The following is a 26,493-nucleotide window of genomic DNA, read 5'->3' as shown; positions in this document are numbered from 1 at the left end:
GCAGAAAAGGTGAACGGATGGACTCTACATGCCTGGTTCCCACCGTGAAGCATGGAGGAGGAGGTGTGATGGTGTGGGGGTGCTTTGCTGGTGACACTGTTGGGGATTTAATCAAAATTGAAGGCATACTGAACCAGCATGACTACCACAGCATCTTTCACCGGCATTCTATTCCACCCGGTTTGCGTTTAGTTGGACCATCATTTATTTTTCAACAGGACAATGACCCCAAACACACCTCCAGGCTGTGTAAGGGCTATTTGGCCAAGAAGGAGAGTGATGGGGTGCTGCGCCAGGTGACTACCTCTTGAAGCTCATCAAGAGAATACCAAGAGCGTGCAAAGCAGTAATCAAAGCAAAAGGTGGCTACTTTGAAGAACCTAGAATATGAAATATATTTTGAGTTGTTTCACACTTTTTTTAATGTATAATTCCACATGTGTTACTTCATAGTTTTGATGCCTTCAGTGTGAATCTACAATTTTCATAGTCATGAAAATAAAGAAAACTCTTTGAATGAGAAGGTGTGTCCAAACTTCTGGTCTGTACTGTATATATATATATATATATATATATATATATATATATATATATATACATACACACACATATACATATAGATAGATAGGTAGATAGATCAATGCTGCGTGATTACATTCGGGAAGTCTATAAAAAAAAAAATCAAATGAATGAACGTTAAAAATTATAAGGAAAATATGTAAGTGGTTGCGTGTTAAGAAGATTCCATTAAAAGTCAACTGGTAGGGAGTGGTTGCAGGTGCCCAGGCATTCAAAAGAAGGTTTGTAGAGGAGACTGTCTTGCACACAAACCCATGTGAAATAAAAATGCTCTGTTAAAGTAATGGATTGGGGGTGGGTGGTTGTGTGTGAAAGTGGGGTGCTCATCCATTGGGGGGGGGGTGCAAGATCAGTACTGATTGCCTGGAATTATAGTTTTGGCTATGCATAGAAATCAAATCTAGTGTCTAATCTACAGTGTGTATTGTATTCTAGGCACTATTTATATGGTATTCGCTATAAAGCAGATTTCTGTAAACTATAATCCATTGCTGAGAAGCGCAGCTTGGTAAATAAATGTCAAGTAATCTGTAGCATTGTAATGATAAAACAGACATACGTTATTTGCCGGCATATATATGTAGCCTGATCGGATTGGCAGAGCTTGTTACTCCAATCCGAGCAGGCTTATCAGGCTCTGTAGTCATCAACAGAGTGCATCGTCCACTGGGATTGGCTGAGCGGTGCATGTCCTGAATACATATAGCTTTACAGAGCACTCGGCGGGCTGATATGCATCGGCCAGCTGTTTCACCCGACGACCCCCGGTTTTTGGCTGTGTAATTCCGGTGTAAAAGGTTGTCTTATACGCCAGAAAGTACGGTATTGATTTAATTAGTGCACACTGCTTTTTCACGTTTGAAATCTCCCTATGTTTTGACCACCTCAGTGGCTTCTATATCATTCATTCAACACTAGAGATGCAACCCTCTGATCCCAACAAATCGGTTGGGAAGCCAAACAGTATTCCCTACTCATCCTTTCTAATATAAATGGGCAGCCCAGTGTTGTAGTGGTTAGCACTTTCGCCTGGCAGTAAAAGGGTTGCGGGGTTTGAATCCCAACCACCACACTACTTACCTGGAGTTTTCATGTGCCTGTGTATGTTTCCTCCCACACTCCAAAGACATGCTGGTAGGATAATTGGCTCCTGTCTAATATGGCCCTATTATGCGTATGCATGAATGTGAGTTAAGGACCTTAGATTGTAAGCTCCTTGAGGGCAGGGACTCATGTGAATGTGCAATGTATATGTAAAGTGCTGCATATATTGACAGCGCTATATAAGTACCTGAAATAAATAAAAACATGTAAAATTTGTTAATAAGTGGGTTCAAATGGTGAATATAAAACATCCTCTGGTAATATACACAGAATGTATTTGGAGATGGGAAGTCCATAGCAGAGATCTCACAAGATATTACAATCAGAAGATTCAAGCTGCCAGGATGTGCCAAGGCGGAAATGTTTGTTTTGGTAGCCCATAGTCTTTAATATGAGTGGCTGGGCACAAGCTAAAAATTAGCAATAGTTGCTGCAGTCTACTGACGATTAACTTACTTTAATTATGTTGTAAGCATATCATTTTGTTTTTATTTTTGAGTGGAATTTGCAATGATCAAAACCCCTGTCAGTTTATCTTTTGATGCCTGTGTTCCTTTTGGGCGATTATCCACACCTCTATGTCACAGCATAGATCCACTCTCTTGCTGTAACACAGAGGTGTGGATGGATACAGACCAGTTATCTAAGCCTTGATCACATGGAGGATCATTCCTGCTATACTCCTTTGGCAGATACTGCCAATTTGGTGTTTATTGCCAATTCAACGGCACTATTTTGGAATATTTTTAATTGGAACAAAGTAGATTTTCTAGCTCAGTGGTTTTTGGTGCGTGGGAGGTGCACTCCTGTTCCTAGTGATGACGCAAAACCTGATAGAGGTTCCCTACTCTATCCAAAAGTACAAAAAAGCTTTGTTTTTTCACACACTTTAAGGGTCCATTTACACATCGGTGTTGCAGTAATGCATGTAGCATGTGTTTCTGTGATGCAAAGCCAATCATTTTGAAGGGTACTCCAATGAGAGAAGGTGACACACCTGCATTGAAGCATGCAGCAACTTAGGGTAGTGCATTATAAAAAAAGGACCACAAACTTTTAAAGTGCACTAGGGCAGCCAATTCATTTTAAGTAGATTGCCATAACACAATTCATGTTAGCATGCAACATTATAAACAAGTAAATAGGCCCCCGTAGACATTGGATTATCATAATTCTAGATATTTCTATATGATGGCACACTGTTATGGCTAAAGCTTTGCAGCTTGGGGAGAAACTTTGGTCCAATTGCTCTTACAGAAAAGGGTGGATTTTTTCCCCCCGATTTAAATTGTTCCCTCGAAATAACAAAGATGCTGGCAGATATGGATGAGCTTGTTAATGCACCGTTGTGGTAAAGTAAAGATTGTTTGGTGGTTTGGAATCAGAAGTTTGTGGCATGATAGTTTGGATACCAGACTTTTGTGGACACAGGATTAGTTGCCTTACACATAAATGCTGTTTTTTGTGGGATAACTTTAGATTTATTATTGGTGTGATGATCCAACTTTCTAACAGACTATGGTGGTTTGATAATGAACCAATATATTATACCTCATTGCCCAAATACCAGTGTAAGGCCCCGTACACACGCCCGAGAAACTCGACGAGCAAAACACATCGTTTTGCTCGTCGAGTTCCTTGTGAAGCCGCCGAGGATCTCGGCGAGCCAAGTTTCCCCGTTGACTAACGAGGAAATAGAGAACATGTTCTCTATTCGGCCCGACGAGATCCTCGTCGGTTTCCTCGGCCAACAGTGTACACACGGCCGGGTTTCTCGGCAGAATACGGCTCTGATCGAGTTTCTGGCTGAATTCTGCCGAGAAACTCGATCGTGTGTACGGGGCCTAACTGTCCGCTCTGTCACTTTAAATCTTTGTTCAGCACTGACTGGCAGGTGGAACCTTTATTGCCTTACTTTTGTTTCCCTGGGGAATCTTTTAATCACCAGAAACTTCCTCCTTCTTCTAGTTTGAGAGAAAAGAAGGCCCTCATGTGTTCCAGCATTTAAAGGCTAGCCAGCAGATTGTTCATGGAAGTTTTCTAAATTTTAAAGTTTGCAACCCTTGGCAAGCGGAAAAAAAGGTAATGCAGTAGAGGTGCACTGTCATTGTCAGTATATATGTTTTTAGGCATAAATTGTGTCCATGCTGTTAGTTAAAAGATATGCTGTAGACAATCCACATGTTTGAACATATAGTCATGTTTCCTTAGATGTTAATGTTAATTTAGATGTATGTGTATAGATAATTGAACACCACTTTGTAACTCCACATTTGTAATTCTGTTGTAACTCTCCTTTTGGCCGGGGTTGCGTGATCCTGAATCCTGACTCCGGGACCACGTTGGTCCTGGGGTCGCGGCTTCGCTTGGTAGGCCCAGTAGTCAGACTGGGTTTACACTTTCAAGGTGATCCTGTGCTGTCTGTCCTGCGGGAGGAAGCCACTTGATGAAGGAAGCCAGGGGAGGACCTATCCTGGAGAGGACCATGCAAGAGTCTGGTATCTTGAGAGAAGGCCTGGAAACTTCATCAAAGGATGCACCATACACTGAGAGGCTCGATGGTGATCGCCTGTCAGATCGAAGTTCTACAACAGTTAATCTGGAGAGATCCGGGTGCTGAATCCTGTGGCAGGGGATTCTGGACCAAAAGTGTCTCCTTGTAAGGGAAGGTCAGTGGCAGAGACTGTACTTTATTCCGTGCGCCATTCCGGCTGCTGGGCCAGTGAGAGGGACCAATCCGGGTGAGCAATACCCACTCTGGCTAGAGTGTCGACGAGAACTGTTTGCTGGAAGCAGGAGTGTTTATTTATTTGAGATTATACACCTGAACCTACCTACCTATTTACCCTTCCACCCCTCCAACTTCTTTTCTAAGTTCTGCAAATAAATCCTAGAAAAATAAGTGTATCGTGTGGACATTGTAGTTCTTCAGACTCTCTTTTATTACCCTGGACAGCGAGAAGATAGAGGTAACGTGGCACCCAAAATACTCAGCAGCTCCTTCGGGGGTTAGTGCTACACAAATATCAGACAAATTTGGAGCTCACTGCCCCCAAAGGAAATAGGGTTGCCCCAAAAGCACACAGAGAGCCACATGGGCACATAGTACAGAATTATTGTAACTTCAGCATTCATAATAAATGGATCAACCTAGCAGAGGGATGAGCATGGATTTGAGCAGAACTTCACTAACCCCTATTCCAAAATGTGGCAGTGGATCCCAATTTTACTGTATAAGGAGCTGTAGGATCCCAGTCTTAAATTCCAGACATGGCCATAATCCTGTGACTTTGGTGCTAGATTGTGAATGCCACTTAAGCTGGGAAAGACAAACTCCTGTAGTCACCAAGGAGAAAGGTGCAGACTGCCAAAAGCTGCTCATCCGAAGTGATGCATGTATAAAATCAAAGAAATGTTTCACTCCCATCCAGATAACCCAAGTGTAGACTTGAAAGCGGCGTGGCTTTGGCAGAGACTCATGGACTCAACCTTTTTCTAATTCAAAACTAGGTTGGCTGGACAGAGTTGATTTTATATATGGCTATAATGCTGTTATGTAGTTAGTGCAAGCCCCTAAACTACATAGAGGTAAGATTTATAAATAACAGTAAGATTTGCATTTACCATGGGTGTCGCAATGCTTGATCACAAGTGTATCTCTTGTTGGGATCCTTTTCCATCAAATTGCCGATAAAATCTTTAGCTGTTAAAAGACAGAATACATTTAAATATAGTGGACCTGCTACCGTATATTCATGTGTGTGATATAAGTCAGCTGTTCAATTTATTAGTATTCACAGTTGGGAATTTACAATGGGATTTTCCCCCTGTGGGCTTGTTTGCAGAATATCAGCCGATTATTTACAAAAATGATATGTTAAGGTAAACTAAAGATCATGATTAATATCACGTCAAGCAATTCTTGGGCTGCTGTTCAAGTAATCACAAGTCTTGTTCTTTCAAAAGTAATAAGTGTGTTGAGTTATTAATTCAGTACATGATTGTTTCTGACTGATTTATTAGAGTCATTGAGTGTATTCAATCTTACTACAATACTCCATCTGTTGTCACACCACAGGACCAACTGGAATTTCCGACAGCAAAAATTTGAGAGCCGATTCTCAAATTTTCAGACGGGAAAAGTTCTTGTCGGAAATTCCGATCGTCTGTATGCAAATTTGACGCGCAAAAAAAACATGCATGCTCGGAATCAATTGGACGCATGCTCAGAATCATTGAACTTCATTTTTCTCAGCTCGTTGTAGTATTGTACGTCACTGTGTTCTTGACAGTCGGAATTTTGTGTGGCCGTGTGTATGCAACACAAGTTTAAGCCAAAATTACGTCTGAAAAAAATACACTGTTTTCTTGTCGGAATTTCTGATCGTGTGTACGCTGCATAAGTCTTCTCTGTAAATTACATTGTTGTTAAGCAAAACAACCAAGCTTTGGACCTGCCCGAGCCTGGCACTGAAAAAATAAGAAGCAGCAGAAGATAATGCCTCCATAGGTGTGTGCGGCCTATTGCATTAGGGCAGGGGTAGGCAACCTGGGGCCCTCCAGTCATGGGCGTCCGCGGAAATTTTTTCAGGGGGGGCGCTTCGACAGCAGCAATACAGAGTCGCATTTTACCCTTTCTTCGACCGCTAGTGGGGGTTAAAAGCCCCCCCCCCCACACATTAAAATGTAAAAACACCCCACTGTGCCCCCTGCATCTTTCAATATCTCTTTGTCACTACTGTGTACCCCCCCCCCCTCTCCACAACTGCACCTCTGGACCCCTTTACATTACACAGCACCTCACAGCTCTGGACCCCTTTACATTACACAGCACCCCACAGCTCTGGACCCCTTTACATTACACAGCACCCTACATCACTGGACCCCTTTACATTACAGCACCCCTTTCCCTTAACTGAAACACTACACTATATTGACAGTATATTTATTTCAGGTCTAGAGAGGAACCTTTTTGAATGAGGGACAAATGGATTTGATTCCAGAAGAGGGACAGGCACTCTAAATAAGGGACAACTCTGTGTTGTGTTTGCTCTGCGTTTCCAGACTTGCTAAGAATACATCAGAAAAAAGTCTAGTGTTACCTGTGGCAACAGATGTTGGAACAAACAAAGCACAGGCCTAGTAAACGATATAAAACTACGCTCCCCTCCTCTGTCCTCTGGCGCTCGTATCGTATGTCACTGAGCTGGGTCTGTTTGCAAGATCCCGTCCCCCTAGTTTGGCTCGTGTGATAGGAACACTAGAAGACTATCAGAGGAGCCGAACTAGAGGGGCGAGACCTTGCACACAGACCCAGCTCCATGACATATGATACAAGCGCCGGAGGACAGAAGGAGGGAAGCGCTGCAGTCGCCGCTTAAAGCGGCCCCAGGGCCAGTTAGGCCCTGCTCCTGGCTCTCCCTGATGATTCTAGTAGGGGGGGCAAATGACCCCCCTTGCCCTATGGAGCGGACGCCCATGCCTCCAGTTCCACTTGTCTCCATTCTCTCGATGTTCTTCCCACATGTGTGGTTTCACTTACATCTGATTGCTTATGGGAGGGACCCCGATGGACTTTGATCTTTGGTTGGTCCATATATGGGGTACACGTTCCATCACTCGCAGTAGTGCAATAGACCTTTCTTCACTATATATATATATATATATATATATATATATATATATACACACACAGTATATATATATATATATATATATATATATATATATATATATATATATATATATATATATATATAATGTGTATGATCAGATTATGTTCTTCAGCTATGATTAAGCACCTTTTAATGGTGTTAAACACATCAGCTGTTTTGTTCCTGTACCCCTGTGATTTATGGATTAATAGTTTGGATTTTAATGATTATGCACAATAAAGGTGTTGCATCAGAGAGCAGCCGCCCAGCATTTCCTTGGGGCCCTCCAGCTGTTGTGGAACTACATTTCCCGTGAGGCATTTCCCGTGAGGCTGGCAGTTACAAACAGTCCCAGAGGCATGATGGGACTTGTAGTTCTGCAACAGCTGGAGGGCCCCAGGTTCATATTTCATGTCTGAGGTTTACAACCACTTCGAATTAGTATTTAGATGTGTTAAAGGATCACTAAAGGAATTTTTTTTTTAGCTAAATAACTTCCTTTACCTTACTGCAGTACTGGTTTCATGTCCTTATTGTTCGTTTTTGCTTTGAAGTTGCTGTAATTCTGCTGTGATCTCCACACTTCCTGGTTGCCCGTTTCCTTATAACCACAGTACTGGGAGATTTTCACGATGGTCTAAGCTGTCATTACAGTGTGTCCAAAACTTAACAGAACCAATCAGATTAATTTTAAAAACAAAACACTGCCCTGGATTTGTTTGTTTTTGTTCTGTGTGTCTCTCTAGTTCACAGGAACATGAAACCAGTTTAAAAGTTAAACTAACCTGCAGGCACATTATAGGATTGATTTTATCTATTTGTAATCATTTTTAAAAGGAATCAGTTAACTTGTATGTCTCTATACCCTGTAAACAGTCATTTCAGCAAAAAAAAATGTTTTCCTTTAGTGACCCTTTAAGGTTTCACAGTTTGAAATTCACAAAAATAAACAAACAAACATGGCATAGAAATGCACGTACCTGAATCTGAAATGTCATCCCAATACGGTGAATCAAATTCATAATCTGCCTTTAGTATCTGTTCAAAGAGTTTGGAGTCATTTTCATCATAGAAAGGTGGATATCCGCAGAGGCTAAAAAGGTTATAGATAACATTAATACAGTACAGGTACAAAAACATTAAAGCATATTCCAAGCCCAAACTTTGTTCTAGGTTTGAGTTTGCAAGTGGTAAAAATCCCTCTTCACTTTTTATTGCTGTCTGCATCATTGCTAGGGAACTTCACCCTCTCTATTTGTTCTTGTGACCATAGTGGGACATCTAAATTTTATAGTTTCAGTGAGATGCATTTAACAACAGATTTCCCTTCACGTTAAAGAGATTTTCTCCAACTCATGTTGCGCCAGGACAGACATTAAAAAAACAAAAAACAAAGAAGAAAAATCGAAACCTAAAAATGAAGCTTGATAAACTATAATATTTTTGTTTCTAGGAAGGGGTAAGTAACTTTAAGCCAAAAAGTATTTGTAAGAAATTGAGAGCCACACAAGACTGCCAAGACCTAATAGCCCATCCCCAGTGTGTGCCCATAAGTTGTAACCCACCTTTCCCGTGTGTCTCCCCCCAACCTTTTCGGCACCATACCTCCCAGCTTTAGAACTTGAGAAAAAGGGATGGCTCAGCCAAAAATGGGCATGGTTAAATTATACTGGATTTGGATGTGGAATCTGCGCTTATACACAACAGATGTGTGGCACTCCTTGTCCTCAAAAATACTCATTAGTTACAGAGGTTGAAATAACAACCTTATAGACACACAAAAACCTCAGAACAAAAGATAATTTTTTAAAACTGAAATCCTTTCATTGCTCCCACTAGAGGCCTCTTAGATAACCTTAGTACCCCCGAGAACTGACAGACAGGTTTTTTACAGATAAAGAATACTCTGAGCCCCTTTCATGACCAAAAGGAGTTAGTCTGTGTAAATCATGTCTGGGGGGGGGGGGGGGTTGATCTTGGTATGGGACATCAGGGTTCATTTACTAAAGGCAAATCCACTGTGCACTACAAGTGCACTTGGAAGTGCAGTCAGTGTAGATCTAAGGGGAAGATCTGAAATGAGGGGAAGCTCTGCTGATTTCATCATCCAATCATGTGCAAGCTAATATGCTGTTTTTTACTTTCCTTGCATGTCCCCCTCGGATCTACAGCGACTGCACTTCCAAGTGCACTTGTAGTCCAAAGTGGATTTGCCTTTAGTAAATAACTCCCATTGTGTGTCTGAATTGAAGTGGAGGGATTCACGAAATGTTTTCGTTCTGTCCTCGCTTCACGCAGACATGGCAGTCCAAATTCCTACGGCGACTGGTTTTGTGGAGAAACTCCTCTGTATCCACGAGTACAACCTTAACATGGGAGGGGTGGACCTCAATGACCAGTTATTGGCGACGTAACTAATTGCCTGTAAGGCCAGACGCTGGTACAAAAACGTGTCTGTATATTTATTTCAATTGGCTTTGCTGAACGCTCATGTGCTATACAGAGCTTCAGGATGGACTGAAACCTTCCTTAAATTCCAGGAAGAGATCGTCAGAGCCCTTCTGCTTCCAGACGGTGCTCTTGCCCAACTTCCCAACGCAAATGCAGTGAGCCGACTGTATGAGAGGCATTTTCCTTTTCTTCTCCCTGGTACACCTACCCAAAGAACCCCTTAAAGAAGATGTTGTGTCTGCAGCAAACGCGGATTTAGGTGTGACACTCGCTTTTATTGTCCATCCTGTCCTGACCAACCTGGTCTCTGCATTGGTGAATGTTTCAAATGCTACCACACACTAGTTGAGTTTTAGCGTAGGGTACAGCACCACACAGTCCTAGGCACACTAACACAGGGTCTCTGAAGATGTGATGGCCATCACATTTTGAGAGACCATAATCTGCAACGTTCAGTTTACAGTTTTTTTTACAGTTTTTTTATAAAAGTGAAAAAAGTGGATTTTTAAAAAAAAACACACAAAAAAATAAATAAAATAAAAAATCCAAAAATAGTTGTGGCTGTATTTTTCTCCTCTCTCTCTATTGTTCTCTCTTATGTTCACTCACTATTGTTCTATATATATTGTTCTCTCTATTTTTAATATGTTTTATTGTATTTGATTTGCAGGTATGGTATGTTATACTGTAATGTTTGTTTTATTGTTAACCATCATTTGCATTCAGCTGCAGCACGGATTTATTTAGCTTGACAGCAACAGCGTTTGCTCCCATGATACATAAAGCCGTGACTCCAACGCTGTAGGAGGTGATTTCACCACCACAGTTAAAAAAAGAGCATATATGCTCCTAATGCCGCGTACATACGGTCGAAATTCCGACGGAGGCTTGCCCATGGAAAAGTCTGACCGTGTGTATGCGCCATAACTTTTTATGCCGCGTACATACGGTCGAAATGCCGACGGAGGCTTGCCAGTGGAAAAGTCTGACCATGGGTGCGCGGCATAACTTTTTTGCGGGAGGATGCCCCCATGCTTCGGCATATATAAATGGTGCATGTATGCCCATCATTAGAAGTGGGTGGATGAAGGGAGGTATTCTAATGGTGGGCATACCCACCGATCAATCTCTTTTTTTCGCTCAGCCAACAGGCTGCATGAAAAAAAAAAAGATTACAATACATGTCCAACAAGAACCCTCAACGTATGGTATGTTGTTGGACTTTGAATGGTTATACCAGAATGATGCCTGTGGGTTTAGGTATCATCTTGGTATCATTCTTTTTAGCCAGCGGTCAGCTTTCATGAAAAAACAATCCTAGAAGCTAATTAGCCTCTAGACTGCTTTTACAAGCAGTGGGAGTGAATGACCACCCCGGATATAAACAGCGCCATTGGGAAATTGGGAAAACATTTTATCACACCGATCTTGGTGTGGTCAGATGCTTTGAGGGCAGAGGAGAGATCTAGGGTCTAATGGACCCCAATTAAAAAAAAAAAAAAAAAAGAGTATCTGTCACTAACTATTGCTATCATAGGGGATATTTACATTCAATAAAAATGATAAAAATAAATAATAAATATAAATAAATAAATAAATAAATAATAATAATAAAAAAAAAGCACCCCTGTCCCCCCTGCTCTCGCGCAAAGGCAAACGCAAGCGTCGGTCTGGCGTCATATGTGAACAGAAATTGTACCATGCATGTGAGGTATCCCCGCAAAGATCAGATCGAGGGCAGTCATTTTAGCAGTACACCTCCTCTGTAAATCGAATGTGGTAACCTGTAGAGGCTTTTAAAAATGTATGTAGTTTGACGCCACTGCGCGTTTGTGCGCAATTTTAAAGCATGTCGTGTTTGGTATCTATGTACTCGGCCTAAGATCATCTTTTTTATTTCATCAAACATATGGGCAATATAGTGTGTTTTAGTGCATTAAAATAAAAATATTTTTGCCCAAAAAAATGTTTTTGAAAAATCGCTGCGCAAATGCAACACCCACCATTTTAATCTGTAGGGCCTTTGCTTTAAAAGAATATATAATGTTTGGCGGTTCAACGCAATTTTCTTGCAAAAAGAATATGTTTTCATGTAAATAAAAAGTGTCAGAAATGGCTTTGTCTTCAAGTGGTTAGAAGAGAGGGTGGTGTGTGATATAAGCTTCTAAATGTTGTGCATAAAATGCCAAGACAGTTCAAACCCCCCCCCCAAATGACCCCATTTTGGAAAGTAGACACCCCAAGCTATTTGCTGAGAGTCATGTCGAGTCCATGGAATATTTTATAATTTGACACAAGTTGCGGGAAAAATAATTTTATTTTATTTTTTGCACAAAGTTGTCACTAAATGATATATTGCTCAAACATGCCATGGGCATATGTGGAATTACACCCCATAATACATTCTGTTACTTCTCCTGAGTACGGGGATACCATATGTGTGAGACGTTTTGGGAGCCTAGCCGCGTACGGGACCCCAAAAACCAATCACCGCCTTCGGGCTTTCTAAGGGTGTACATTTTTGATTTCACTCCTCACTGCCTATCACAGGCCATGGAATGCCCAGATGGCACAAACCCCCCCCAAATGACCCCATTTTGGGAAGTAGACACCCCAACCTATTTGCTGAGAGGTATGGTGAGTATTTTGCAGATCTTGCCTTTTGTCACAAAGATTTGAAAAAAAAATATATATATTTTTTTTTTTCTTCATTTTCAAAAATAAATGAGCGCTGTAAAATACTCACCATGCCTCTCAGCAAATATCCTGGGGTGTCTAATTTCCAAAATGGGGTTATCTGGGGGGGGGGGGTTTGTGCCATCTTGGCATTTTATGGTCTTCAAAACTGTGATAGGTAGTGAGGAATGAAATCAAAAATGTATGCCCTTAGAAATCTTGAAGGCGGTGCATGGTTTTCAGGGCCCCGTACGCGGCTAGGCTCCCAAAAAGTCCCACACATGTGGTATCCCTGTACTCAGGAGAAGCAGAAGAATGTATTTTGGGGTGTAATTACACATACGCCCATGGCATGTTTGAGCAATATATGATTTAGTGACAACTTTGTGGAATTTTTTTTTAATTTTTCCACAAAGTTTCATGGACTCAACATGCCTCTCAGCAAATAGCTTGGGGTGTCTACTTTCCAAAATGGGGTCATTTGGGGGGGGGGGGGGTTGTGCTATTTGGGCATTTTATGGCCTTCAAAACTGTGATAGGTAGTGAGGAGTGAAATCAAAAATTTGCGCCCTTAGAAATCCTGAAGGCGGTGCTTGGTTTTTGGGGTCCCGTACGTGGCTAGGCTCCCAAAAAGTCCCACAAATGTGGTATCCCCGTACTCAGGAGAAGCGGCAAAATGTATTTTGGGGTGCAATTTCACATATAACAATGGCATGTGTGAGCAATATATCATTTAGTTACAACTTTTTGTAATTTTTTATTTTTTTTGTCATTATTCAATCACTTGGTACAAAAAAATGTAATATTCAGTGGGCTCAACATGCCCCTCAGCAATTTCCTTGGGGTGTCTACTTTCCAAAATGGGGTCATTTGGGGGGGGGGGGTTGCCATGCCATTTTAGCAACCTAAGAAATGAGAGTCTTAAACTAAAAGCTGTGTAAATTCCAGAAAATGTACCCTAGTTTGTAGACGCTATAACTTTTGCGCAAACCAAAAATATATGCTTGACATTTTTTTTTACTAAAGACATGTGGCTGAATACATTTTGGCCTAAATGTATGACTAAAATTGAGTTTGTTCTATTTTTCTTATAACATAAAGTAGAAAATATATTTTTTTCTTTTAATTTTTGGTCCTTTTCCGTTTATATCGCAAAAAAATAAAAATCGCAGAGGCAATCAAATACCATCAAAAGAAAGCTCTATTTGTGGGAAAAAAAAACCCGCAAATTTAGTTTGGGTACAATATTGTATGACCGGGCAATTACCAGTTAAAGCAGCGTAGTGCCAAATTGTAAAAACACCTCTGGTCTTTAGGCTGACAAATGGTCCGGAGCTAAAGTGGTTAATCAATGTTTATTTAATTTGCCCAGACCTCTATATTTACTCCACAATATAATCAACTTAATCTAAATTAAAATATCATACACATAAACACATAAAGCATAAAGGTATAGCTCAAAGTATATAAAGCATGTATACATTAAAGGGAGAGCTTTATTCCCCTTTATATGCAACATTGAGATGCACGCAGTAAAAAAAAAAAAAAAATGGTTTGTGTAAATTTTTAGCGTAACATTAAAATAAGATTATGTTCGGTTGACAAAGGCACAAAGTAGCTTGATGGTGAATTTGTACAGGTTTGCAATCACAAAAATTCAAATGACCGGGCATTCACTTACGTGAGCACTTGATGCTTGTGCAGTAAGTGCAAATGTCATCCAAATCATTCAAAGTCATTGTCATTTATTTATTTTTCAGTTTTTCTACACTTTCTTTGTGAGGGGTTCCAGATATGGTGGTGGAGATCTCATCCAGATCCCTCATGTAGCAGCTGATTGCTTCTAACAATGATCTATTGCTGGCTGCAATCAGTGATCTATTGCTGTGAGGAGAGTGCTGAGTTGTTACTTGTGATTTCAATAGACCTCAAATTTTAGCATAATGTGGAAGTATTCTATGTAAATTTGCTTCTGTAGCATGCTCTTATGTAGTGATCGATAGAACTGACTGCTTCAGTTTCTGGGCTTAGTGCTGAATGACAGCTGACAGTTCCAGCACTAGTGCAAGGGCAAGATGGAGCATCTGGTGCCAACCCGGGCATCCCTGCTGGGGTTTGCCAACCCCTCCTCACCTACTTAAAGCTGGGCACAGGTGGATTGAAAACTGGAATTTTGTCTGTGTGTGGTCCTCCCAGTTCAACAGAAGCCGATCATTAGATTGACCCCCTGTTACATGGACATGCTTGAAATCCTTTGCCAATCACCAGCTGCAGCCACTGATCTGTGCATTCCGATAGCAGCGGAAGCCGCTGTCAGAATACAACGTCCTGTTGGGGGGTCATTTCTCCATCCACCTAGCTTGTGTCCCCTGGATGAACAAACAAAGCATCTACGCCCAGCTTAAGCCCAGCGAGTGCAGAAGCTCTATACTCCTCTAATCAATGCTACTAATTTATCTAAGGTAAAGTAGTTGGACCAATAGGGAGAATTTTACAACATCTGTGAAAAAATGTGTTTTTTCTCATAAAACAGAAAACATAAATTATAATTCTCCAAACACTTTTTCTAACAGTGCAGTTTTTGACAGCAACTACAATAACCCAAACAAAGCAGTCTGGAGGTAATTATTACTCATTACTAACTGGCGCTGATGCAAGTCCGATAAGTGTATTCTTGGATTACAGTGTGTGTTAAATCTCCGGTAATGGCTGATGCTCAGTTGTTTCTAAATATAACCTGTTTTCCCCATGTAAAGCCCAGATGTCTGTACAATATTGTATTTATTTGCCATTTACACCGTTATATTGGTCTCTGTAGAAACCATGTAACAAAAACAGCAGTATAGTAAGGTTTTAGGGCCAGATTCATAAAGAACTGCGGCGGCGTAACGTATCGTCTTTAAGTTACACCGCCGTAAGTTTTCAGCGCAAGTGCCTGATTCACAAAGCACTTGCGTGTAAACTTACGGCGGTGTAACGTAAAGCCGTCCGGCGCAAGCCCGCCTAATTCAAATAGGGCATGGACCATTTAAATTAGGCGTGTTCCCGCACCGAACGTTCTGCGCATGCTCCGTTAGAAAATTTCCTGCCGTGCATTGCGCAAAATTACAGCGACGTGCGTAACGTAATTTCGTATTCCTGGACGTCTTACGCAAAAAAAAAATCGAAATTCGACGCGGGAACGACGACCATACTTTAACATGGCTGTTCTAAATATAAGCCATGAAAAAGCACCCTTAACTTTATGACGGGAAAAACTGACTAGCGACGACGTAAGAGATTGCGACGAACGCGCGTATCTTTGTGGATCGCCGTAATCACCTAATTTGCATACCCGACGCTGGAAAACGACGCGAACTCCACCCAGCGGCCGCCGGAAAATTACACCTAAGATCCGAAGGCGCACGCCTGTCGGATCTTAGCCAAAAGCCGTCGTATCTTGGTTTGAGGATTCCAAATCAAGATACGACGCGGCAAATTTGAAAATACGCCAGCGTATCAGTAGATACGCCGGCGTATTTCCTTTGTGAATCTGGCCCTTAGTATTTAAATCAGTGTCATGTGTAGAAAAGCAAAAGTAAATGTCTTGAAGGGCAAGCTGTTTTTGCAACTGTTTTCTTGTTAGTATACTAATTTTCATGATAATGGTCCTGCAAATCAATTGTACTGTCATGGTTAATGTTTTAGAATTCAAGGCAATTATGTCTTGGTCAGAGTTGCACACACTCATGGACAGGTAGATCTAACTGTGGGGTAAAGCCAAAAATGTAGAATGTACTGTTTAAAACCAGATTAGTGACTCTATATTCTTTTTCACACTCAGTAATTATCATTCAGATATTGACCAATATCATATTGATAATAAGGCTTGAACACGAGTCAGAATAGAAATACAGCATTTGTAGTCATGTAGCCAACAGTATTGGCATCGGGTGCCGCCCCCCCCTCCATTGCTTCAAAATAGGATGGGCTTGGGTCGCAAAGTGCGCGCTCCGATCCCACAACAGTGATTGAATATTCACTATTGTAACACTGATCCAGGGCCAATCAGGAAGCCGGTTTTGACACTGGTCACCCGATTGGCTGAAAGGACAGGCGATCCTACTGGACACCTAGGAGGAGGAGGGGAAGAGCTGGAAGCCACCATGGAGGAGAGGACATAGAGCCACTGCACCACACTGCCTACCTGCTGTCTGCCACCCACCAATGGAGTAAGTGTTGGACCAACCGGCAAACAGCAGGGGGGTATTTCTTTGCCCCCCAAAAAGTACCACCACCTGTCACTGGTAGTCAATCTGAACAGAGATGCATTGTTGTCTATAGACAAGCAGCTGCATGAAGATCCGTAATACAGCAATGTGTTCAGAAACGTAAAAGAAAAAGAAAATTGAGTTCAGTAAGTAATGCGTAAAATCCATGAGTGATCGATCTAATGCTATCCAGAGAAAAAGGACCACTCTTATTATCTTCAAGAAGAACTTCACCAGCATTTAAAAAAATTACAAATCAGCTGCTACAAATACTGTAGCTGGTGACTTTAAAAGAACAGGTACTACTTAACAGCCTATGGAGTCCAGAGCTGTTTACTCGCAGTTATTTTACCCGCCAATACTGGATCTCAGCCAACGCTATCTTTAATTTGGGAGTTGGCTGTGACTTACTGATGAATCACAGTTGGCTCCCCGCGGCAAATGTGCAAGGTCAGACAGTGCAGGGGAACTGGTCCTGCAGCCTCTTAGGATGTGTGACATGTCCCAGGAGGGGGAGGGGGTGAGACATATTATTGTCCTCACCTAAGTGAGGATTGAGAAAGGAGGTACAGACAAAAAACTGAATTTGCCCCCCCCCCCCCCCCCCCAAACTCAGTTACAGTCTGCATGGAGTGAGACAATGAATGGTCCAGGATGTTAGCTGAGGGTACTAGAGGAGGATAAGCAGCCTTCATGTACCTTCTAAGAACATAGGAGACAATGGGCAAGTTCAAGAACACCTTGCTGCCCCATTATGGCATAGTGGTTAATTGTGTTCTCAGAATTTGCCATTGGAAAAAAGCCAGTGCAATGCCTGTGTGCAGGGCCGGACTTACCATTGGGCTTGACTGGGCTCAAGCCCATGGGCCCCGCCCAATAGGGGGCCCCCTTTAAAAAAAATAAGGGTCCGGAGGCCCCCAGGGCCCCAGACGGCAACCCCCCCCCCTTTTTTATTTTTATATATATTTGTTTTTTATTAAAGGGCTCAGAGGTCCCCAGGGCCCCAAAAACCCCTCCAGGAGGAACCGGAGTGGTGTGTGGATGTCTGTTGAAGGGAAGAGAGCTGACACATTCCGTGCACAGGCGAGAGGGCCCCCCCCCCCGCTCAACAACTTTAATGTGCCCCCCCCGCGCAACAACTTCAAATCACCCCCCCGCTCAACAACTTTAATGCGCACCCCCCCCCCCCGCTCAACAACTATGATCCCCTCCCCTCGCTCAACATCTTCGATCCACCCCCAATTCTCGGCTCCAGGGGGCCCCTTCAACACTCAAGTCCAGGGGCCCCCACCACCCTAAGTCCTGCCCTGCCTGTGTGAAAGAAAGGAAAACAAAACCTATGGATGCATTAGGGGTTATTTACAAAAGGTAACTCCACTTTGCACTACATGTGCAAACTACAAGTGCAAAGTGCACTTGAAATTGCACTGAAAGTGCACTTGGAAGTGCAGTCGCTGTAAATCTGAGGGGTAGATCTGAAATGAGGAGAAGCTCTGCTGATTTTATTATCCAATCATTTGCAAGCTAAAATGCTGATTTTTATTTTCCTTGAATGTCCCCCAGACAGATTCATGTAAACTGCTACATGAGTCTAGGGCACATGCTGCATGCAAAGGTGCATTGAGACCAGAGTGTCCTATATGAATATCTCATCATCAGTGCAGCTGGGCCCCCACCCCACCACAGCAGTTGTCACTCAGACAGCGCAGTAGCCAGGGATTATAAAAGCTTGATGGGGATTCACAGACACTAGGTCCCCCTAAGGTCTGCTCTTTTAGGCCTCGTACACACGGACGAACTGTTCGCTGAAAACGGTCCGCCGGACCGTTTTCAGCGGACATGTCCGCTTGGAGATTTCTGTCTTATGGTTGTACACACCATCAAACAGAAATCCGCGCGGACACGATACGCGGTGACGTGGCCGCGCCGTCGCCGCGATGATGACGCGGCGACGTGCGCGTCCCTGGAAGTTCAATGCTTCCACGCATGGGTCGAATCACTTTGACGCATGCGAGGGCTTTCGGCCGAGCGGACATGTCCGGAGAGTCTGTACAGACGACCGAACATGTCCGACGGACAGGCTTCCAGCGGACATGTTCCTTAGCATGCTAAGAAACATTTGTCCGCTGGAAACCTGTCCGATCCACCGGAAAATTGTCCGGTCGGACGTACAGACGACCGAACATGTCCGCTGAAACTGGTCTGCGGACCAGTTTCAGCAGACATGTTCGGTCGTGTGTACGGGGCCTTAGTGATTGGCAGCAAGCAATAGGTGGATCCATAGCCATTAGACAGCCACTGCCTGCTGTTAATAGAAGAGAGCTGACCTGATGGGGAATTGGTGTCACAGCCTCCCCATCAGGCTCTGCCCATTCACTGGTTGCAAGGAGGCTGTTGGCTAACCTTAACAACCAGTGGCAGGTGGGGAGAGGAAGAGGTAACGACGGCAAATATTCTGCTCTGCTACACAGTATACAGAGACAGGCACTCTGCCTGACTCTATATGCCAACTTAGAGATGGTCTTAAAAGAAAAGTATGGCCAAAGCTTGTTTAGCTTTACTTCTCCTGTAGAGGAGTACAGTTAGTTCGGCACGTCTGTGATCTGTTTTCAGAAGACAGCAGGCTAGGCAAGTCTAAATCTGCAAAAATCCCAAACCCTATACTTCTGTTTTAATTACCTCTAGTTTTGTAATCTAGGAAGTGGATGGAATTATTTTTTTAATCTGGTGAAGTATTAAAGCCACTTTTACAAAGTGGCATTATTAAGAACAATCTGAATCTGTGGCATGTGCTGCGATAGCTACAGACACAGGCAGCAGGGATTTTTGAAAATGGTGCAAGGCATTTTAAAGGGCCAATCCACCAGAATAGTGTAGCTAAGACGACATTATTGAATTCCCCTGTTTAAGTGCTGGAAACCATGTCCTCACTGGTCATGTATGAGGTAAATATCGAGTTAAAAGAATTAAACTGATACATAGTACAAACAATGTTATAACTGTTGTAGAACAATTTCACATTTTTGTTGGGTAAAAGCGACTAGAAATAAAAATCTGGAGAATCTGCTGTTGTAGAATGTAAAAGGAGGGAACAGCTATTTGGGCCCGCCTTCATGGGCTTGCTGTAGCCCCTCCCCTCTCTTTGTCCTGCTAAATACATTTTTATAGGATAAATTATTATGGAGACAGTTTTAGGTTACTGCCTCTTTAAAAATTGTGAGGTGAGCTTTTATCCAATTAAAAGCAGCGGAAAGTTCTGGAAAACCCAGGAACCTATAAATATCCCTGTCTGACAGGAATTTTTGCAGTTAGTCAAGCCTTCAAATATGAGCTACCCTCCCACCCCTCCCTTGTCGTTGGCACTTACCGTATTTATCGGCGTATATCGCACACTTTTTTGCCCTGAAAATCAGGGCAAAATCGTGGGTGCGCGATATACGCCGATACCCGCTTTCCCGCGCCGAGTTTTGAATACTGCGCCAACATATACCGAGCGCAGTACACTCGGGTATAGTCGGCCAGTCTCGGCTTCTTCCGCGGTCACGTCCTGGACGTACAGGACGTGAGCGCGACAGTTGCCGAGCCTGCCCGAGTGTACTGCGCTCGGTATATGCTGGCGCAGTATTCAAAACTCGGCGCGGGAAACGAGCGGGGAGGACGCGAGGACGCCGCAGAAGGACGCCGGACCCGCCAAAGAGGACAACGGACCCGCCGCAGAAGGACACCCGAAGCCGCAGAAGGACACCCGAACCAGCAGAAAGATGCCGGACCTGCCGAAGAGGACACCCGAAGCCGCAGAAGGACGCCGGACCTGACGAGGCCGCCGATGGACCGATGGACGCCGCGCAAGACACCAAAACTGTAAGTACAAAAATAACTTTTTTTCCACAGGATTGGGGGTCACTTTGGGGGTGGGCGGTATACGCGGGAGCGCGTTATACCACGATAAATACGGTATGTGGGGTTATAGTCACCCTGGATGTCTAGGGGGGACTTTATTGTTATTTTAATATTTTTGGCTCAAGTTCTAATAACTGAGCTTCTGGATAGATTTAATTTTACTGGAATTTTATGATTGAATAAAATATATTAGATTTATTTATTTATTTATGCAAACCAATAAAGTGCCACGGACATTATTTATGCCAATAGTTGTTTTGTGTGTTTTTTATTATATACGTTTATTCTGGGAATTCTTTAGATTTATTCTTATCAATCTTTTGAGTCTAAGGGGCGTGGGCTGCATGCAATCCCATTAGAGATCTTCCTGACTAAGGGGGGTCACGTTACATCTAACCATACAATTTTTGTACAATAAACTTGAGATTTCCAAAAAATATGTAATATGAAGAATTACTTATTCTATACAATCAATTCATATGCAATCTGGAGGTCCCTTGTAATATATAGTTGTTGGTAGATATAAAGGAGTTTGCGCATTTAGGTTGTAATGTGTATGATAAGCTTTTGCCAATAGCAAAGAAAGTGTAAACAGTGATCAGACTCCTTCACGTAGGGGAAGTAAGGGATCTATAAAAAAGCTGGGCCAATTTACTTACAAACTATATTTTTTTTCTTACTGTTGTCTGATCACCCTTTTGGGCACATCACTGTATCTTAACAGTAACTATCCTGGTGACCACTGCCCATGGAACAGAAAATGGGCGAAAAGCCAAAATACGAAAGTTGTCACCAGAACCGAAGGTGTGGGAAATCTTCCAAGGGCACAGCTGTTCCACTAACAACTGGGGCCCCGTACACACGACCGAGTTTCTCGGCAGAATTCAGCCAGAAACTCGATCGGAGCTGAATTCTGCCGAGAAACTCGGTCGTGTGTACACTTTCGGCCGAGGAAGCCGACGAGTTCCTCGTCGAGCCAAATAGAGAACATGTTCTCTATTTCCTCGTTGTTCAATGAGGAAAGTTGGCTCGCCGAGATCCTCGGCGGCTTCACGCAGAACTCGACGAGCAAAACGATGAGTTTTGCCCGTCGAGTTCCTCGGACGTGTGTACGGGGCCTAAGAGGGATTTCTCTTCATTTAGAAGAAATTTTCACCCACTTCCTGTTAGGGCAGAAAATAAAGGGAAAGAGCCCCCCAAGAGAATACAGAAAAAAACATATGTTGTACTCTATTCCAACATGACAAAAACACACAATCGGATTTTCCGTCGGAAAAACCTTGGATGGTTTTTCCGACGGAATTCCGCTCAAGCTTGGCTTGCATACACACGGTCAAACAAAAGTTCTCTGAACTTTCGACCGTCAAGAACACGTCGATGTACAACACTACGACGAGAAAATTAAGTTCAATGCTTCCGATCATGTGTTGAATTTTTTTTTCGAGCATGCGTCGGAATTTTGCTTGTCGTAATTGCTACAGACGATCAGAATTTCCGATTGTAATTTTTGAGAACCAGCTCTCAAATTTTTGTTGGCGTAAATTCAGACAGGAAAAGTCCGATGGAGCCTACACACGGTCGGAATTTCCAACCAAAAGTTTACATCAGACTTTTCTTGTCGGAAATTCCGGACGTGTATACGGGGCATTAGACATGTTTTGTAATGTATAGCTACTTTGCGTACAAGCATAATACAAAACACTCGCAGTTCTGACAGTTGGCAGAAATAATTAACGGTAATAGAGATATGTTAGCACAACTAATAAATCTGTGTTTTCCCCTTGCATATGGAAATGCGAATTTATGTGAAAGTTACTATACTTACAGAATATATGCAATGACCCCGATAGACCAGCAGTCTACTGCTTTGCTGTATGGCTTCTGGGCAAGCACTTCAGGAGCTGTAAATGAATATAATACATCATCATAATATAATCAGAAAAACATACAGCAATCATTAGGAATTCATCAAAATCTAGGTAATAATAGTTTTTCCATTTATGTGGAGACACTGGAAAAGATCCAGTACCCAAACAGATAACATGATAGTCTGCCAAGCTGGTGTATTACTCTTCTGTTGCACCTCCTCTGTGCTACCAATTGTAGGCTGGCATGTGAGAAGAGAATGACCATTGAAGACTGGCAGGAAAACTTAAGGATGACTGCTTTATATGAATTGCCATGTACTTGAAATAGTCTGGCGCTAGTCCAGAAAACACATTATGGAGAGCAAAACCATATGGAATAAAGAAAAATAGGTCTAAGAAAAGTGAAAAATTGTCAGCCAGTACTCAATACTGCCAGCTCCGCCACCTCTGGCACTGGTTCTGTATGTGAAGCTACACAGCCTCCTGTTGGTTGCTTGGAAACTCCAGTAAGGACAAAAGAAAGGCAGTGCTTGTTCCGCCTACTCATTGAGACCTGACAGTCTATGAGCACCCCTGTCTCTTCCCCAGTTATCTGGCCGCCCAGCCCCACAGACCAAGGCCTCTTCTTGATGATCCAAACCGTCCTGAGCAGGGAGCCCATCATAATGCCTGTACTGGTACAGTTTTCTGCCTACAGCCTCTGCCTACTGGGTTCCCCTCTGTACTCGGAGGGATTTGAGGTGAGCTCTGTACTGGGTCGGAGGATTTGGGGATATACACTATGGGCTAGATTCACGTACGAGCGCGTAACTTTGTGCGGGCATAGTGTATCCCATTTACGCTACGCCTCCGCAACTTGGACGGGCAAGTGCAGTATTCACAAAGCACTTGCTCCGTAAGTTACGTCGGCGTAACGCAAATGGCCCGGCATAACCCCGCCCAATTCAAAATAGGCAGGTAGGGGGCGTGTTGTATGTTAATGAAGGTCGTTCGTACGGCGCATGCGCGCGCATGCTCAGAATCACATCGGAAATACTCAATTCTTTCGACGTGAACGTCACCTACGCACAGCCCCATTCACGTACGACTTACGTATACGACGTAAAAAGATACGCTTGCCAACGTCCATACTTTGCATTACCTATGCCTCATATAGCAGGGGAATTTTACGCCGGACGTAAGCCTTACGTAAACGGCGTAGCGGCCGCAAGTACGTTTGTGAAGCGGCGTATCTACCTAATTTACATATTCGACGTGTAAATCTACGGAAGCACCCCTTGCGGCCAGCGTAAATATTGCACCCAAGATACGACGGCGTAGGAGACTTACGCCGCTCGTTTCTTGGCCAAATCTATGCGTAACTGATTCTAAGAATCAGGAGCATAGATACGACGGCTCACATTCGGACTTACGACGGCGTACGTGGAGATACGCCATCGTAAGTCCGCTGTGAATCTGGCCCTATATTGTCAATATATCTTCCTTTACACACACACACATGAAATTTAATGACATCCCAGTCTTAGACCTTAGGGTTCAATACTGAGTTGGCCCACCTTTTGCAGCTCTAACAGCTTCAACTCTTCTGGGAAGGCTGTCCACAAGGTTTAGGAGTGTGTTTATGGGAATGTTTGACCCTTCTTCCAGAAGCACCAAATGTAACACACCAGTTTAGACCGGTTGAGTCATTTTGAGTGGACAGCAAATTTACACCGTTATACAGGGTGTACACTCACTACATTACATTGTTGCAAAGTGTAATTTCTTCAGTGTTATGACATGAAAAGATATACAAAAATATTTACAAAAATGTGAGGGGTGTACTCACTTTTGTGAGATACTGTAAAAAAAAAATTCTTACACCATATATGCTCTTGTAACCATATATGCTCGTGCACTAGTGTCCCAAAAACAAAATCGTTATAACTATTATGACTATTTGCTGAAGCAGTAAGTTTATTTAAATGTACCTAAAGTAAAATTGACACTGCTGTAATATTTTTGCCTGCAGAAAAATGACATGCGGAATATCACCAAACATGCACAGGATGCTGTTTAAATGAAGACACTGTAACAGAAGTGTCTGACTGTCCTTGTCACAGAGCTGTACCCTATGTTCAGACATAGTCAGCAGTGGCTTTATGAGATGCATGAAAATATCTTTGCAGTGACATGAATAAATGTGACCCACTTCCAGGGATCACATCAGATAAGATGAAGATGCTGCAGGATGAAAGTGCCTAGGAGCAGCTGCGCTGACACAGAGATGACGGCTTTCTCCTGATTCCTGGAATCGAGACCCTCTGCTCACAGGACACTGGAAGGCTCAACTAAGAATCAGTATTCCCAGCATCAGCCTTGTCTGTGCTGCTGCTTGGGTTTGTTAATTTAGCTCTTTGGGTAAATATTAATTTGTAGTTATTACATGGAAATTGATTAAGGAACACCTTAGCAATAGGTAAAAAAAAAGTTTAGCACGTCACAATACTGACAGGTTTTTCTAAAGTGCCGTCCCAACTGTGGCGGTGTGTCCATAGAGGGCGCCGGGGCGCCGCCCCCTCTCGCTCCCGCACCGCCACTGTATAGAATACATAGATTCATGCATTGCATGAATCTATGTATTGCCGCTGCCGCCGACTATTCAGATGGCCGGCCCCCTGGCGAGCGCCGGCCATCTGAATAACGGCAGCTGGTTGGCTGTGGAAGTGCCTAAAGAGCCAGCGGCTCAGTTGCAGTTCAGTATTTGATCCCCAAGCAAAACATGACTTAGTACTTGGTGGAGAAACCCTCGTTGGCAAGAACAGAGGTAAGACATTTCTTGTAGTTGGTGACCAGGTTTGCACACATCTCAGGAGGGATTTTGGTCCACTCTTCTTTACAGATCTTCTACAAATCCTTAACTTGTAGGGATGGTGTTCTTATGCCGCGTACACACGACCAATTTTAATGGTCTAGAAAAAACAACGTTTTTTTCAACGTGATTCTTGTCAAGCCTGCCTTGCATACACACGATAATGAAAAAAATAAATGCTTGAGCAAAGCGCGGTGAAGTACGACGGCACTATAAAGGGGAAGTTCCATTCGGATGGCGCCACCCTTTGGTGATTTTGTGTTAGTAAAAGTTTGATGAGAGACGATTCGCGCTTTTCAGTCTTCGTGCTTTTCAGTCTGTTACAGCGTGACGAATGTGCCATCTCCATTACAAACGCTAGTTTTACCAGAAGGAGCGCTCTCGTCTCATAACTTGCTTCTGAGCATGCCCGTTTTTTTCACGTCAAAGCCTACACACGACCGTTTTTTACAACGTGAAAAACAATGCGAACATTTAGAGCATGTTCTAAATTTTTAATGCCCATTTTTCACGTCATGAAAAATGCTCTGGAGCCTACACACGATCGTTTTTAATGACCAGTTTAAAACATTTCATTTTTCACGTCATGAAAAACGGTCGTGTGTATGTGGCATTAGAGTCATAGTCAGCTTTTTTCTTACTCCAAACAGGGCAATTCCCCCTCCTCAAGAAGGGAACATGTACAGTCATACTAATGAATAAACATCTAAATTATTCAGAGAAGGATTGGGAGAAAGTGCTGTGGTCAGATAAGACCAAAACTGAGCTCTTTGAAGTTAACTCGACTCGCCGTGTTTGGAGGAAGAAAAATTCTGACTATGACTCTAAGGCCCCGTACACACGTCCGAGGAACTCGACGGGCAAAACTCATCGTTTTGCTCGTCGAGTTCTGTGCGAGCCAACTTTCCTCATTGAACAACGAGGAAATAGAGAACATGTTCTCTATTTGGCTCGATGAGGAACTCGCCGGCTTCCTCGGCCGAAAGTGTACACACGCCGGGTTTCTCGGCAGAATTGAGTTTCTGGCTGAATTCTGCCGAGAAACTCGGTCGTGTGTACTAAGAACGCCATCCCTACAGTCAAGCATGGAGGTGGAAACATTATGCTTTTGGGCTGTTTCTCTGCTAAAGGTACAGGCTGACTTTGCAACATTGAGGGGC

The 26,493-nt window shown here is 43.0% G+C and overlaps 1 protein-coding gene across 1 annotated transcript in view; it reads right to left on the bottom strand.

The window, feature by feature from the left end:
• The window catches only part of CAMK1D (calcium/calmodulin dependent protein kinase ID), a 404,427-nt gene that overhangs the window by 14,309 nt on the left and 363,625 nt on the right, over positions 1-26,493 (bottom strand). Inside the window, exons 6-8 of the mRNA XM_040343402.1 lie at positions 22,440-22,515; positions 8,318-8,430; positions 5,308-5,386 (exon numbers count right to left, since the gene is read on the bottom strand). Of these exons, the coding sequence (XP_040199336.1) occupies positions 5,308-5,386; positions 8,318-8,430; positions 22,440-22,515 (268 nt within the window). The remainder of the gene's footprint in view (positions 1-5,307; positions 5,387-8,317; positions 8,431-22,439; positions 22,516-26,493) is intronic.

This window comes from Rana temporaria, chromosome 3 (assembly GCF_905171775.1).
Source record: "Rana temporaria chromosome 3, aRanTem1.1, whole genome shotgun sequence".
Taxonomy (NCBI): Eukaryota; Metazoa; Chordata; class Amphibia; order Anura; family Ranidae; genus Rana; species Rana temporaria.
The sequence above is the reverse complement of the archived record's forward strand: the minus strand, read 5'-3'. Positions and strand labels throughout refer to the sequence as shown.